Source organism: Pangasianodon hypophthalmus, chromosome 14 (assembly GCF_027358585.1).
Source record: "Pangasianodon hypophthalmus isolate fPanHyp1 chromosome 14, fPanHyp1.pri, whole genome shotgun sequence".
Lineage (NCBI taxonomy): Eukaryota > Metazoa > Chordata > Actinopteri > Siluriformes > Pangasiidae > Pangasianodon > Pangasianodon hypophthalmus.
In genome coordinates this window covers 7,799,296-7,816,967 of record NC_069723.1, presented here as the reverse complement: position 1 = coordinate 7,816,967, position 17,672 = coordinate 7,799,296, and the positions used below count along the sequence as shown (strand labels likewise).

At 39.7% G+C, this 17,672-nt stretch overlaps 1 protein-coding gene across 3 annotated transcripts in view; it reads left to right on the top strand.

Moving 5' to 3' along the window:
* The window catches only part of cadm1b (cell adhesion molecule 1b), a 163,696-nt gene that overhangs the window by 113,278 nt on the left and 32,746 nt on the right, over positions 1-17,672 (top strand). For all 3 annotated transcript variants that reach the window (XM_026924611.3, XM_026924610.3, XM_026924614.3), the window contains 5 exons: positions 4,643-4,795; positions 5,817-5,954; positions 8,224-8,382; positions 11,653-11,749; positions 12,338-12,510. In XM_026924611.3, the coding sequence (XP_026780412.1) occupies positions 4,643-4,795; positions 5,817-5,954; positions 8,224-8,382; positions 11,653-11,749; positions 12,338-12,510 (720 nt within the window). The remainder of the gene's footprint in view (positions 1-4,642; positions 4,796-5,816; positions 5,955-8,223; positions 8,383-11,652; positions 11,750-12,337; positions 12,511-17,672) is intronic.

The following is a 17,672-nucleotide window of genomic DNA, read 5'->3' as shown; positions in this document are numbered from 1 at the left end:
TACGTGGGTCCCTCAGATGAATTCTCGATTTCAAAATCCTCCATAAATTTTCAATGGGATTGAGATTTGCCAGGCCATGCAATGCATTCTTGAGTTATTTTGGCTGTATGTTTGGGGTCGTTGTCTTGTTGAAACATCCGTCTTCTCCCCAGATTCAGTTTCTTGGCTGATGAAGTTAAATTCTCTTCTAATATGTCCCAGTACATTGCTCCATTCATGTATCTTTTGATGATGTGTAAAGCTCCAGTACCGTTTGCAGAGAAGCAGCTCCATATCGTGATGCTTCCGCCTCCGTACTTCACTGTAGGTATGATGGTCTTGGGATCATATGCGCAACTCTTCTTTCTCAAACATAACAAGCTGAATTGTTGCCAAAGGGTTCTCTGGTCTGACCAGAGTATATTATTCCAAAAGAGCTCTGACTAGTCTAAATGCTTTCTGATGCTTCTTTTTTAGCAGAGGAGATTTGTGTAGGAGTTGTAGGAATGGAGACTTCAGTGCAGTTCATTGCGTATTTTTCTCTGTGTAGCTTTTGTTCCTGCTGCTTTCAAGTTGTCCTGCAACTCTATTTAAGTGTCTGTTGTCCTCTCTCTTACCTTCCTTATCATTAGTCTGAGAGTGCCTTGTGAAATCTTAGATAGTGTCTGATTATTTTTATTGTTTAAGCATATCTTTTTTTGTCTATTAACACATACTAATTTTGTTCATATTTACAATGTTACGACCTGTCTAGGTAGGCTGCAACATAAACAAAAGTGTCTCCCCAACCTCCCAGATCACCAACCGCCAGACCCAAAACACGAGACTCAAGCAGAAGTATTAGCTGCTAGTTTCTTTTTTTAAAGAAGCAACCTCTTCATGGACGAACAGAGCCAACCAAAAAAAATCTATTTACGAAAAAATCTATACACTGAACTTTAACTTACCTGTTAAAGAAATTCAGAGAAAAATACAGCAACAAATGAAATCAGCTCACACCCCGTACAGCTTCCTGGATAATCTTAGTTTCATATACTATAGACAAATATACTATATTACAAAGGGTTTTGGCTTGAGAAGAGGTGAACACTCTAATCTCACACCTAAGATTAACAACCACGCAGCCACAAGCGATGATATGACACGTATGCTCAGCAGTGATGCGAAGAGGAGGAGGAGCCACAGAGCACAACTGTGTTTCTCTTTTATTCCGTTCATCATCTCTGCAGGTCCAATCAGCGGCCTGCTCATCAGCGCACCTATAATTGAGAGAGGGAGAGGGACAGGGGGAGAGAGAGAGAGAGACGAACACGCCAACTATTTGGCATGCTACAAGAAAAACAAAACAGCAGTGCGAACACGGCACAAGGGCTCATCGTGCCCGAGAGGACTAAAAGGAAAACTGAACGACAGCTAACAGTACAAGACCATACACACCCCGAACCGCGAACCACATTACATCCCAGGACACAACAACAACTACAAAGTCAAAAGACATTATGTGTAGAATTCTGAAGCGGATATACAGAACACTGGAAGTACATTCAAAAACGACAAAAACGAAAGTGTCTGAATACTTACTTCCCCTCACTGCAGAGAGAAAGACAGAGGTAGAGGAGGGGGGCTCAGTGACAGTCACGTCTCACAAACTCTTGACATTAAGAGTGTGGATGTGGCTCTTGGATCACTCAGTCTTCAGTCTCTTCATTGCTATAATGTATTATTCTGTCTAATGTTTACTGGGCTGCTAGCTCAATGTTTGTAAAAAAAAAAATATGGCCTGCTGAACAATTCCAAGGTTTAATCCACCCCCAGCTGACAACGTTAGGTAAACCGAATGCTTTCTGAATGTTACAGTTCTAGGAACTTTTTATTCAAAGAACATTCAATCTGTCGAGTTCTCTGGGAACAGTGCATGTTCCTACAACGCTGCAACTTTTTAAATGGTAGAAATATTAACATTAAGGACAATTTGCAATAGACCTGTCTCGTCAAGACCTCCTTCAATTCAAGCTTTTCAATCCATGTCGGCTGCGTCAGAGGCGTGTTAAATTCAAGCGTGTGCTGTGCTGCTTTTACACTTACGCATGTGAATCAAGTGTAAACGTCATAAAAACCCATTGAAATCACACCACCATTCTTTCTACTGTATAGACTGTGCACCTTATTTAAAATCACAGTCTACAAAGACATCATGATTGTGCAGCCTGTAGCTGCAAAGCAAAGTGTTTGTATGCTATGATACTCATTTTACACCAACATAGGGAAACAAAATAAAGATTTATTCACTGTCCAACTGTCTCATGTCACAGTTCTAATTGAACAGTTTTGTAAGTACAGCTGGCCGATCACTACAGACAAAATAGGCTTAGTAATGAAGGCTCGAGAACAAACATATATCAATCTGACTGCTTCATCTTCTTTAGTTTTTTATTTTGTTTCTTTTTGGCACTTTACATACAATCCAGTGGATTAGCACCCACTTCATGACAGTTTGGTAAAAGTGTTTTAAGTTTCTATGCAATTATTATGGTGGAGAGTGGAGTAGATTTCCTCGTCTTGTTCATACATATAGGATTATATTATTTTATTATACTGTAATACACAGATTGTGGAGCATGTCTACAGCACATGAAGGAGTTAATGAGCAGTAGATGAGTGTAATTAGAAATGTGAGTTCGCTGAGCTTGACTGAGAGTGGGCGTGGCTGAGAGTGGGCGTGGCAGTCATTGGAGGATTCTGGTAGCTCACCAATTAGGCTTATTCTAATAATTGTTAAACATGAAATAATTAATATCTCTCAATACAAAAAAAAATGCAAATTCACCTCCTCAGAGTTGACAAAACAGATTAAAATCAAAGTGTAGAAATGAGATTTGTCCGGTGTGGCTTGACTTAAGTCTTGATGTCACGTTGTCCAGTGTGAATCCGGGCCGTGGTGTTTGTCTAACTGGAAATATTGAGTGAGAAACAGGCTAATAAACAGAGATGTAACTACCTAACCACCACGGTGCACTTGCACAGGCCTGGGCGCTGACGCTACTGTGTGGCTGTTTACTCAGAACTGTGGAAAATGGATAATGGCACTATCCAACAGTTAAATTACTCCATTTAACCACTCTAGCTCATTCCTTGTGCCTTTTAAACGTAGACAATAAAAGCCAAATACATCTACGTCATAATTACAAATTGCTTTTTGAATTTGAACTAATGCATTACAACTTTACATTCAGCTTAGACTTCTTCCTCATGAATCCTGGCTCTGTCTCTTTCTCTCTCTTTCTCTCTTGCTTTCGCATTCTGGCATGCTCTTCTTTTTTCTCTCATTTTTCCTCTGTCTCCTTCGTACTGTTTTTTGTTATCTTCACTGTTACCAGGCGCTTCCAGCTGAGCTGGCCGTTGTTGGAAGTTCAAGAGCAGATGATGGTCATGTGCAAGCTGCCTCGTGATTTGCCCGATTTGTAGTGTTGCATCATCTTTTTTGATCACCTCATTCGCAGCCGTTTTAAAACGTAGAACATTTGGATGTGACCTCCACCCTTGCCTCGCTTTAACAAACCGGTTTAAATATCAGTTCGTAACAATGAAATAGGTCTGGTTTAGAAGTCGTTAATGGCCTGTCCAATTTCATCAAGTTATTCATTTCTAACAGTGCAGCAGCAACCACATGGCAAAATGATCGGAAAGCCTTTCAATTACAAACATAAAAGAGGAGCTCAAGGGCAAAACTCCCACGGTTAGCTAAATGACCATCAAATGAGTGTGTATAAACAAAATAACTGTATTCTTGGGGACTGTCTTTTTTGTTTGTGATGGTTGGTCATGGTCATGTGCCTCGCTACAGTCACAAAGTGCACGGATTATGAGAGCACGTGAATATTAGAAGCTCTGACAAGACTAGCTGTACCATGAAATTGCATGATGTGAGTATTCACACAGCACAGATTTGTCTTTTTCTTTCTTGGAAGTTCTAGTTAGCAATCAAACTACTAGGGAATTTACCGACCAAGCATTAATAGGAAAGGAGAATGTTTTGTCTGCTCTGATGGGTTATGTCTCATTAGGTTTTTGTGGCCATTCTGCCCCTCCTCCCTTTCTGCTCTCTCTCTCTCTCTCTCTCTCTCTCTCTCTTGCCTTCTGAGGGCACATTGATTTGTCAATGGTCGCAGTGCCAAACTATCACCTACTGTACTGTATGGGCTTACATTAGAAAATGTATTCAGTGCTTCTGTTCTCGTGTCCACTCACGTTTCTACACATCCACTGCATGTCTCAGCTTAACACAGTGATCATGTCCTCAGCAGATATGTCAGTTCAGTTTCAGTGCTGTGCCTGAGGAAGTAAAGGTAGAACATGCCCATATAAAATGTCTCATGCAGTCCTAGTCATAGCGAGAACAGTCCTTTCATCCCTCACTTGCTTCCCAGTGTGCATCAGCATTATTCTTAGGATGAAAACCTATTTTTTAACCATATACTCTTCACATCAGTAGCTGGGTTTAAGAAGGAGATCTGAATGTAGAACCTGTGATCAGGATTTCCAATTAGGAATGTGACATTTAACCTCCAGCCACAGTTCCCCTGAGCCTGTCACTTATTCAACATAATGCTAAAACCTTTCACGTTATGACTCTGTGCTCACTTAAGGCTCTTTGTATTTCCAGCTCTTAAGGACAGCCGCTTTCAGCTGGTTAACTTCTCTGACAATGAGCTACGCGTGTCGCTGTCCAACGTGACACTCTTGGACGAGGGAAGATACGTGTGCCAGCTCTACACGGACCCCCCGCAGGAGGCCTACGCTGACATCACTGTCCTGGGTATGTCAGAGCGCCTTTGTGAATGTTAAAATCATGATTATTGATTTCCCTCATTGATCCTTTCAGTCAATTGAACCCGTCTAATTGAATCCCGCCATAACACAATATCAACCAATTACCTTCATGCCGTTTCCAATAACAAGGGTGATGAAAAGAGGAACAGATGTTGCGCTATTGATATTAGAGGTCTGCTTTTGTCAGCCATATTGAGTGAATTTTTCTTCAACTCTGAAAAGCCCCATTGAATGATTCAGGCTTTTTTTTAATGAGCTTTTCACGTTTAATAATACTGAATTATAGAGTTTTATTACAGACCATATTTGGACTTCCTGGGGAGATGAATGTATGTGAGCATGCTCCAAAGTCACTTGTTTCATTTCCTAAAATTATGCAAGGCTCTACACATTCACAGCATGAATGCTGAACCCGAGCACCAAACCCGATATTAAATAAAAAGCTCTGCCGAAATAAAAGCCTTATCAAGAGGGATCTCGCGCTGGGTGTTTCGCAGGGAACTTGACTGCGTATGTCACTAGCGCACAGCATGAGAAACATGAAGGCCAACTATAGTGGCAGATGCATGAGAAGGAACAGTAGAAAAACACAAATATGGTGCTGTAGCAAAGAGCAGCTTGACATATAACACACTGACGTTTTGTGTGTAAACACAGAGCAGCCAAAAATCTGGTAAACAGATACATCAGGATCCAAAAGTAATCACTGCTGTTATAGATCCTCCGGTGTACAAAGCTTTAGAACTCGGATCTGCTCTCTGGCAGTAGATGATTTTTTTTTGACAGAGCTCTTAAATTTAAGGTAAACACATCTGAGCGCTTTATTTTAACATGACATCTTCTGGGTTTGTATATTTCCATTGTGCTTTTGAAAATTTATTTTTTTTAACCTCTCTGATCTCAGAGAAAGAGAATGCTGTGCAGTAGACTTTAGATCCAGACAGAGATCCAGCCGCAGGGGGACTCAAAGCCCATGTCTAATCCTGCTGCTGTTTATGCTCCTCCAGTTCCACCAGGCAACCTAATCATCGAGTCACGTGAGGATGTGGTGAGCGAAGGGAATGAGACTGAGATAACCTGCACGGCCATGGGCAGCAAGCCCGCCTCCAGCATCGTTTGGATGAAAGGAGATCAGATCCTACAAGGTCAGATTCACACACCATCAATAGCACTTTTTCCGATGTGCTGATTTCAAGATATGTAATCCGTCTTCACTGTGCACGTTCCCATTCCAGTAATCCCATGCCGATTCGGAATTTCTTCTTAACAAGATTTCGATGAGGTGGCCACGCTTGCTTCAAAGTGCAGAAAAGAATAGTCTGAGACGTGTTTTTCAGTGGGAGTTTTTGGCTCAGCTTAAATAAGTGGCTTTGAACAAACTCCAGCTGTTCCTCTCCCACTCAGCCGGCGCTACCCGCCTATTAGCTGACACCGGTTGAGGTTGTGTGATAAAGAGAGTCTGCAGGCTGCGTAATCTGCTCATGAATGCCTTTCTCCATTAAGACATGGGGGGGAGGAGTGGCGAGTAACTCAGAGACTACCTGGTGACAAGCGAATGCTTTCATGCTACCACGCGCTTTGCTGAGCAAATAAATGAATCAGTCTGAGCCCCGACTTTAAGCAATGAGTCATACAGAATGAGCAAGTCAAGAGTCAGAACTGGGAATGAAAGCAGGTTTACTCACTAGTGCTTGTCAGCCAGTATATGCTGGTGGTAAATGTCAGTGTACATATATTGTAAACAACTAGTTTCAATTAAATTGTTCTATATGGTGCTTATTTGGCAACCGTTTCTTAACGTTATTAAATATTAAATGCCTCTTAACATATACCTGGGAGGATTCCCAACAGAATATTGTTTAAAAATATTTAAAAAATATATAAAAGTAAACTGTTATATCTTCTTTGCCTTTGTTGGCGGTCAATAATTTATGGCTCAATGTATTAAAATCACAGGAGTATGTTTGGGAATGTTAAATGTAAAATAAATGTTGAACGTAAAATGTTAAATAAATGTCTCCTCACAGAAAATGTCACCATATCGAGAATGACACACGTTTTTAATTTGTTTCTGTGGAGCATCCGCCATACAAGCCCCTGTGTAAGTTGTTATTATAGAAATGTTAATGCATTAGACTGAGCGTATTAAATAAAAACATGTCATTTGAATTACAATTATACAACAGTTATTTCAGGTCCACTAATTCGATTGGACATGCAGAGTTCCAGGAGTGCTGATATTCAGTATAACAGCACTAATGCATTTCACTGTTTGTATCATTCTGCTTGTCTGTATTCGCTGCACAAAATGCCAATTCTAGCAATAGATCATTAGATTGAAACCATAACTACATTTACTAGAGGCTGTCAGTCAGTCAGTGCGTTGGCATGGCAACACACAGCACTCTATCCAACTGCGGCTTCTTTGGAAACTATTTCTGTTTCGGAACAAAAATAAACAAAATATTTGGCCATGTTCTGAAATGTCAGTTACTAATATTAATATTAATTACTTATTAATAGAATAGTAGTAAAAAAAAAAAAGCAATATCACGCTCATAATCGTGCTGTCGTACTGAATATTCGACTGTTGTAATCACAGCCGTGTCGATATTCAGTATAACAGCACTAGTGCTTGTGCGATACAATTGTAAGAGCTGCTTCCTGTTATAGGAAAATAAATCAACACTTTCTGACCAATCAGAGTGGACTATTTAGCTCAATACTGTATATGAGCCTTGAGACATTGAACCTGTGTGTTACTCAAGACTCATGTACAGTACATAGACACACATGTCCTTGCATCATATTTCTCAAATCAGTTTGTTATACAGTGTGTGTCTCCAGGAAAAGAGCGTTGTAGGTCAGTGCTGAGCTATAATTATTTCCCCACTTCATTAGTTCCAAGTAAACTATCATCATCAGCACTGCAATTAGTTCTGTGCCCTTGGAGCTTCCAGATTGTCTTAGAAAGAAGGCAGCGTCACCAGTGTGTGACTTGATGTGCTCCAACTGTCCTGGAGGCTCTCCTCAGTTTGGCTAAATGACAGCATTTTTTGCATGTAGATGAATCCAAATGTAATATACTCAATGTGAATTTCATCGAACGACAACTCATTAAATGTCTCACAGCAAAAAAGTACATTTAAGTGCATGAGTAAAAGAAATCGTATGTGATAATATGATGTTGCGATGGCTCGGATGTCACAGTCAGTATACTGAGCATGACAGCAAGGAAATGTGTCTGCCACTTTAAATGAATGTAAGATTTGTCTGGAGGTGATGGATCATTTCTCAAAGGCCTTCATCTGGGACTGGGAGTTATTAGGAGCCATTCAGAGAGAGAGAGAGAGAGACAGAGAGACAGAGAGCTTTCATTACGGCTGCCTTGTCACTCTTGTGTTTTGCTCCCAGGTGAGGAAACAGTGGAGGAGACGTATGACAGGATGTTCACCGTTACTAGCCGGCTCAGGCTCACCGTCTCCAAGGAGGACGATGGAGTGGCCGTCATCTGCATCATTGACCATCCAGCTGTGAAGGACTTCCAAGCCCAGAAATACCTGGAAGTGCAATGTGAGTCATTGCTCAAGAATGCAACACAGCAGGGTCTAGCTCATGCAGAAGCACTTTTTTATAATGTGCTGAATGCTAAACTCATAAGGAAATAATGAGTCCTTGTTCCTACCATGTCACAGCAATGGCAGGATGATCATATATACAGAATAAAGTCATTCTATGGCATTGTATAAGTAGCAGTTCAAATGGTGGCTCATGCTTTATTTTGTGTTTACCTTATTTGTAGGTGTTACTCGCTTCTCTTAATGTAAAGTATGAACAGGATTTTTAGTTATTTGAGACAATTCTCATATGAAATTAAAAATAAATTCCTAAAAGCTGTATGAGATGTCTTATTCAATTCAATTTTATTTGTATAGCGCTTTTAACAATGGATATTGTCACAAAGCAGGTTTACAGAAATATATACATTCTAGATATAAATTTTAAATGTATAAATTTATCCCTTATGACTTAGACTTGCCATCTCTTTATCTGAAAAACCTCCCCAGTAATTTTGGAGCCGCAAATTAGAGCTGTGTACACAACAAAGCAGTCATTTTATAAGCAGATAACGCCTACAGTATAAGGTAAGGATGCGAGAGCACTAAATAAGCTGCTCATGTGCTGTATTCACTACTTAGATGCACACATATTAGCTATAAATTAACATCCTGAACATCATACTAAAATGTTACAGAAAATTAGGTAAAATGAAAAAAGTAATGAATTAATTAATGAATTAATTAATTTTTTTAAAAAAAGGTTTGGTACAAGGAACAAAACACTTTTTTTGTTATAAGTTATTAACCTGGACAGAGCCATGGGATTTGCTTTAATTAAAACAGGCTTTGTCTTGTTATGCCTCAGTTTGATAAAGCTAGTCTCTAAATAGCACGGTAATTGAGGGTGATCAGTGCGCGTTATTGCGGGCTGTGGAAAGTCCCGGAAAGGCTGACCTAACCTTTTGTAATCTTTGTGGAATATTAATTTATTCAGAAGGCTGACTGCACGAGCTGACCTTTGTGAAGAAAAGACAGGACGGGATCAGTCTGACTGTAAAAAGCTTGACATTTTGACAAACACAGATAAAACGGAAGGAAGATGAAAAACATTTTTACAGTACACTACCACTAAATAGACAGTTTGAATATAAGTCAGTGCCCTCTGCTTGTGCATCTTTTACCCAAGGGATAAGGATTTGCTATAAAAATCATGTACTGCAATGCCCAGGTCTAGGCTTTATATAACAGATATAAATAAAGCAATATAACAGGTATGCTGTGAATTTGTTGCTGAAGTAAATAAAATACTAAAGTAGGGGCTCTTTACTGTTGATTGCAGGGATGATGAATAAAATTAAGAAGATTAAGTAGAGTAGTGGTAATGAAGAAGTGGATTTTTGTGTGTGTATATATCGATCACATTAAAACCACCTGCCTAATATTGTGTAGGTCCCCCTTGTGCCGCCAAAACAGCTTTGACCCGTTGAGGCATGGACTCCACAAGACCTGTTGAGGGACTTGTGGAGTCTGTTGTATCTGGCACCACGTCTGTTGTATCTGCTGTTGTATCTGGCACCAAGACTTTAGCAGCAGATCAAGTTATCAAGATCCTTTAAGTCCTGTACGTTGTGAGGTGGGGCCTCCATGGATCGTACTTGTTTGTCCATTACATCCTATAGATGCTCGATTGGGGTATTTGGAGGCCAAGTCAACACCTTGAACTCTTTGTCATGTTCCTCAAAATATTGGTGAACAATTTTTGCAGTGTGGCAGGGCGCATTATCCTGCTGAAAGAGGCCACTGCCATTAGGGAATACCGTTGCCATGAAGGGGTGTACTTGGTCTGCAACAATGTTTAGGTAGGTGGTACGTGTCAAAGTAACATCCACATGAATTCCAGGACCCAAAGTTTCCCAGCAGAACATTGTCCAGAGCATCACACTACCTCTGCTGGCTTGCCTTCTTCCTATAGTGCATGCTGATGCCATCTCTTCCTAAGGTAAGTGATACATGTGCACCCAGCCATCCACATGATGTAAAAGAAAACATGATTCATCAGACAGGCCACCTTCTTCTATTGCTCCATGGTCCAGTTCCGATGCTCACATGCCTATTGTAGGTGCTTTTGGCAGTGGACAGGGGTCAGCATGGGCACTCTGACCGGTCTGCAGCCGCGCAGCCCCATACGCAGCAAGCTGTGGTGCACTGTGTGTTCTGACACCAATTTGTGCTGCAGCAGCTCGTTTGTGCGATCAAACCAGACAGGCTAGTCTTCGCTCCCCACGTGCATCAGTGAGCCTTGGGTGCCCATGACCCTGTCGCCAGTTCACCAGTTGTCCTTCCTTGGACCACATTTGGTACGTACCAACCCACTGCATACTGGGAACACCCCACAAGACCTCCGGTTTTGGAGATGCTCTGACCCAGTTGCACAGCCCAAAGTCTGGCCCTTGTCAAAATCGCTCAAATCCTTACACTTGTCCATTTTTCCTGCTTCCAACACATCAACTTTGAGAACTGACTTTCACTTGCTGCCTAATATATCCAATCCAAAACAGGTGCCATTGTAACCAGATGATGAATATGAAGAACCCCCCCAGTTACTAAGATCTGTAAACAGACAACGGCTGATAAACACTGCAGTCTAAACAAACATAACAAACTGCCCAGGTTTCGGATGCAGTATATGCCCTAGACCTTTGCTTCAGTGGATAATCTCACCTGGGTAATGTAGATTTGTACCAACAAACTGCTGCTGTAGTCATAAAGACTATCCTGTGCTTATCCCAGGACACCTTTTCCCAATTTGATCATACCGGACATCCTTTGAACACACTTAATACTGCTTGTCTTTACTCTTCTACACCTGTATATTGTAAAGATTTATAATCAAACTGGTGTCACCCAGAAGAGAACGGGTCCTTCCTTCTGTTCCTTTCTGATGTCTTCTCAGGGAGTTTTTCCTTGCCACTGTCATCCCTGACTTGCTCAATATGGATCCAAATCTACATCTGGATTTGTGTAAAGCTGATTGTGACAACGGCTATTATTAAAAGCACTAGACAAAAATGTTAAATGAATTGAATGCAGCTCTTTTGAGAGAACGTGAACATTGAAGCACAGCTTCCAGCTTCTCTTAGAAATAAGGCAGTGTTGACAGTGTGATTTGATGATCTCTGACTATCCTAGAGGCTTTCCTGTGTTTGACTCAACAAATCAAATGGCTAAATGTTAAAATGTTAAATGTAAAGGTTCTAACTGAACCACCAACCTTTTTTTTCAGATAAACCAGAGGTAAAGATTGTTGTGGAGTTTCCAGAGGGCCTGACAAGGGAAGGAGAAAACCTCGAGCTGACCTGCAAGGCAAAAGGCAAACCTCAGTGAGTCCTGAAGCGATCCAACCTTTCCTAATTCCCCAATATGGGCTTATTTCAGAAAAGCAACTTTGTTGTTTTTTCTCGTTCTTCTTCTTTTCTCTTTTTTTGGTTTCCCTCAAAAATTGGAATATTTGAGTTTTAAATGTAGTAATGATTATAACAGAAGCCTTCATGTGAAAATTGTGTTGATGTATTACAGTGTTTTCTCTAAGCCCGTCCTCAGGGACAGCAGTTCTCCAAACTCCCAACACACCTTAACCAAGCAATCAAGAGCACTGGTGCAGGTGTGTTGGAAGCTGTGAGAGAGGAAAAAAATGTGGTGCACATGGAGTCCCCGAGGACCCGTTCAGGAAACATGGAGCTAATACATCAAACAAAATTATAGACATCCCCATATAATGCTGTGTCTCATTCAGATACTACTGTGGTGTGACTGTTTTGATATTCTTGAGTATGTGTGTCTGTGTAAGTCGAATGTACATGTGTTCAGGTGGTGAGACCTAAAGTTGAATGAACCCTTCTCATTATCCTCTTTCACAGCAGGGATGTTGACACGGAGATCTCTAAATTGCCATTGTGCTGTTTTCACAGGCCTCATCAAATTAACTGGTTCAAAGTAGATGATGATGTTCCCTCCCACGCAGTGATTACAGGCTCTGATCTCCTCATCGAGAACCTCAACAAGTCCTACAACGGGACTTACCGCTGCGTGGCGTCCAACTTAGTCGGAGAAGCATATGATGACTACATCCTCTATGTCTATGGTATGTATATACGCTTCAGTCTGTATATGAAGTAAAGCCCAATCATGTTTTCCATTCTATACCATCATTACTATGAGGCAGAATCCTTTTTTTTTAATCACTATTAACCTTAGTAACAGCGTTAGTTGCTGCACTACGGCAGTCATGCCTAAGTTTCCCTTCCAAGGAAGGTGTCAATTCCTGGAGCAAAAGTGGGATGAAAAAAAAAAAAAAGTTGGACATGTTACATGCAGTGAGTTTTTTTTTTTTTTCATTACAAGCCAGAAGGAATTCTTTAAGAATGAGAGTAATAAACTAACCTGGCTTATCACGTGTATTAGACATGCGATTTAATAAAGCCATGTTGTACATCTACAACACAGACTAATATATATTAGTATTAGTCTAATAATTGGATTAATGTAAGCTTAAAGGAAAACTCCAACCAGGAACACAATAAATGTTTATTTTTAAATATTTGTGATGTGTTTAGTGATTCTGATTATTTGTTAGCTAGTTCTGTATTTCTATTAGGTGGTGGTGTGCTGCACTGAAAGCAGAGTGTGACATTGCTAGCGCTGTTAAACAGAGGTTAATAGGAGAAAAAAATGAACAATGTAAAACATAAGGGATAATGATCAGATTTTGCTCTTAATATCGAAACAAAATTCCAAGAGTGTTTTTTCTCTTTCACTATTTTGTCAGTGGTGTCATATTATGTCATATTAATGAGAAATCCAATGTAGAAGGAACGGAGACTGCAAACGTTGGACTGAACAATCCTTTGTTCAGAATATGCCCTGAGTTACGGCAGAGACCTGGCTCGGCTAGTTAGCGATCAATATGGTCAATATGACACAATGTTCACAATGGCGTTGATGGCGATATTAGCATGACTTTGGAACCTGATCTGTTTGAGCAGAGTGTACAGATGAAGAGGTGACAGGGCTGGAAAGACCAAAGTACTAAAGCCCTGCTGCATCACTCTCTTTATTAGAAATGAAGAGAGGGCTAACTGGCACCACGATCAGCAGGTAGTCGAAAGGCATTGTGGGAAATGTAGGAGACTATTAACCAAAGTGAAAGTGAAGGAAGTTTAACTCTTTTTACCAGAGGCCAAAAAATTGTCAACTTGTCATTTCCATCTCTTTTGGGGGTGCCCGGGTTCAGCATTGAATTTATTTATGATGTTAATAGTGGCTTGTAGGAAAGTAGACACGCAGGGCTTTAAGAATTTGTGGTTTTTAATAGTATCAAGTATTTCTTTTTTTTTACCTGGCCTTCTAGGCTTAAGTGTTTAAGTTGTATAAGGTGTTTTACTAACAAAAAAGCTTTGTTTATGCTGTCTGTTTTATCTCTGTACCAATGTTATTGTGGAGAGGTGTGAATTGTTTGTCCAGCGGGGCTCACACCCCTCCCCTTTCCCATCGCCCTGCTCACCAGCAGGTAAACACAGAGTCATGATACTCTACACACAGAAACCCAACAGTATCCTGACTAATCTTATAATAGACTTGCGGAGATAAAATAATTCATTTGTTAATACTGATTGAAAATGTCCGATAAGTCAATTTCCATTCCGCAGAATGGAACACCAGTGTGCTGCGAGAAAGGCTTCAACTAAATAGGTCAAGTCAGAGTTTCATTACAGAATAAATTTCACTGGATGCCATTAAAGATCACATGTTAATTATAAAGATTAATATGAAAGTCATTGTTGGTGGATTCTTGTTGCTTTGCAAGTTGCATTTGCCAGGCTCACGTCTTCTAAAAAAACAAAGTAGATCTGTCTCATGACATGTTTTTACATCAGTTTAACAAAACAGATTCAGAACATCACAGACCTCTATGAGTTCTAACAAACACAAAATCCTCTTGTGATGTGAGAATCCCAGGACCGCTGTGTTCCTCTGTGGCTTGTCAGAGTTGATCTTTCCCTCACATAACAGGGACGTTTGCTCAAAAGTGAGTAACAAACTTGTACCTAGTCGTCTCATGGGGAACAGCGTCATTGATCTCACTTGACGTCTTTTCTTTGTGTTCCATCATGGATACACCATTATTATCACAACATTTTTCACTGTCCCTTTTTTCTATTATAAGTTTGACCAAAGTCAAAGAACAAATATGCTCTGTTGCAGTTCTTTTAACGGGCTCTATGATTTGTGGAGCTTTAGCTGCTCGCTTCAAGAAAACAATAACTGACGGTTTTCTTTTTGGTGAGTGTCGTAGCCCACAAGTAGTGCGATAGTGAATGGTACCTGTGATTCTCTGTGTTATAGATAGACCTAAAACTCGTTTACTTCATGATGATGTTAGTTCATGATGTGAGTGTGCATTTCATTCTGGTTTGTTGTCTGATTTCTAGCCACTGTCCAAAAAACATGCAGGTCAGTGTGAGTGTCAGTCGATATGCTGATTTTAGATTGCGAAAGTTTAAAATGTCTCCACGATCTGTTTTTAAAGAGATGTCACCAGTACTGTGATACTAAACACATTTTGTCAGTTGAGCTGAAAAAGCTCAGACGTGGCATCCCACGTTGTTATATGAACCCGACTATACACTGTTCGCTAGTCCAGCTGATGTTTTTCCTGGCGGACACACAAACCAACCAATAATAAGCAAGAGTAGGCAGTTCCTTAGCTTACGATTCTTCCTCAATTTGTTTGGCAACAGAGCAGCGTGGCTGACAACACGGAGGAGTTGGTTTGACTTTTAGGTGCCTACAAGGTTTGACATCAGTTATGTGGAACTGATGGTTTGGATATGGAATGGACACGACCAAAACAACGGCTTTTTTCAAAATTTGCAAAGGCAAGATTGGCATGTCGAGGAAACATAACAAACTTGTTTAGCCTCAAAGAAAGCACTGCAAAGAAATTTGTCAAAAGCCAGATAACACGGAGAGCACACACGAGTGTAACACTACCACATCCAGAAACAGCGCTGAAGCAAACAACAATAACAAATGCATTTGCAAAAACACTCCTTATAAGAAAACAAGTAAGCACTAGAAGAAGTGATGCCATGACAGTTTACTTGGCCAAGAATATAATAACTATTGAAACTTAGGGTTTTAAGCGACCTCTAAAAGTAGAATTGCTCCTTGTTTTGACTTACTGAGATGCAAATGTTTTTCTAACACCAAAAGAATTGAAACGTGAGTAGCTTATTTTAAAAATGATAAATAAAAATGTAAAACCAGCTCTAATATATTTAGTATGTACGCATATTTAAATACTGACTCGTCTGTCAATCATCTTTCCAAAAATGTGACCAAAATACTGAAGACATTCAGGAGGTGATGAACATTTTATTGAACATTTTTAAATATTCTATCCATACTTGATTGCTTTCACAGAACATATTTTCATTCATGCTTTACAAGTGCACGTTATTGAAATGTGTAAATACTTTGGTCTAGGGCGTCTGTTTAACAACTTTGCAAAATAGTCTTAAAAATGAGCATGAAAAATAATCATGATAAAATTCTGGATCGTGATCCAGCCTGAAAAAAAATCACAGTATGATATTTTCTCCATTAAATTGTATTATGTGCATTAACAAGTACAATAAGCATCCGTGCATTAATGAGCCGACTCGTTCACTGACAACACATCACTATTCAGAGCAAACTGTAGCACTGAATAAATGTACTTCAGAATACATGCTTTTGTTGGACACTCTTTATGATTATGTTGAGAGGTAGTAAGTTTTGTACCTTTCCTGCCTATATGTAGTGTGAGAGCTTGTTTATATGAACAGTGCCTCATGAACTAGTCGCAGTGAAATAGCAGAAAATGCAACTCATTATTTCAGCTTTAATTTATTTTATGCTATATATGTGGATTGAATGGTGATCCTCTTTGCCTTTTGTTTTTTTATATGTAGATTATATGCTTTTGCTTGAGCTATTTGTGCCAAAAATGTGACCAACATGTTTGTTTGTTTTCTTAAACATTTTAAAGCCTGCTTACTTCCTTTTTGAGATATTTGATTGGCTTTTTGAGATATTTGATTGGCTCGCCCTAATCTTGGAATTCTATAGGACAAATAGCATACAGCCTGTGAATCTAGGATTGGTGACTCTAAATTGTTTATACAATCCAGAGTGTATTCCTGCCTCGTATTCCCAGGATAGGCTCCGGATCCACTGCAAGCAGCATAGACCCATTACTGAAGATGAATGAATGAATGTAATTAAAGCTGTAGCAGATACCTTCAAGGTTATAGGCAAATTACTGCTCAAATATTTGATGTGATAGTGTTTGAAGTTTCACATCCTGGCTGAAAGAGCAGTGAAATCAAGATGAAGATCAAGCTAAATACTTGTTGCTCACAGGAGTATTTCTTCACCTAATTAGTTTGTACTGCTTATCTTTTTTTGTTTGTGCATTTTTTTTTGTTTTTGCCATTTTTGTAGTGCAACAAGACTAGCAGGTGTCATTCGGGCAATGTATTTCATTTGTTGATAGAGCTTATCAATCTGCTCCAGCTAATTGCATGTTTGCTTTTTAATCTGTGGGAAATTGTGGTATTTGACCTGCACTGATTCATCAGTCAGTGGACTGCGATTAGGAACATTCAGTGGAAAACAGGGCCACTTTACTTGTCTTAATATTAATGTCAATCTTATTATTATACCATTTTACACAACATCAGCATGATATTTATTTTTAAGGAAAAGTAAGAATTAAAATTCAGGTCCAGCATTAAGACAGTAAAGTCCTAGACTTATCATTCATATCAGTACCTACTTTTTGTTTTTACTTAGAAATAACAAAAAGGAAGAGTTAGGAATGTAAGTGTGAACCCACAGACAGGAGTTCCACATCTGTCTGCTTTTTCTCAACAGAACCCACTGTCAGAACCACAGATTTAGGAAAATGAGTAGATTCTTCACTAGCCATTTCTTCTAGCTCAGAGGTGCCAACATCTATGGTTTACAAGAATTGCAGCATTTACAATTTTGACCTCTTACTACAATGATATGGGAGCGATCTCTAAGCTATCATTTTCTGATTTCTTGGCTAAAGAAACAACTTTGACATGTGATTTAGTGAGCCAGCATAAACTAGGTAAAGTAGGCGGGACTGGTCTGTTTTGTTGGTAAAAATGTAGGAGATGCTTATTATTAAATATTTATTAAAATATCCTCCCTGTCTTCTTCCTGTCGCGCCAT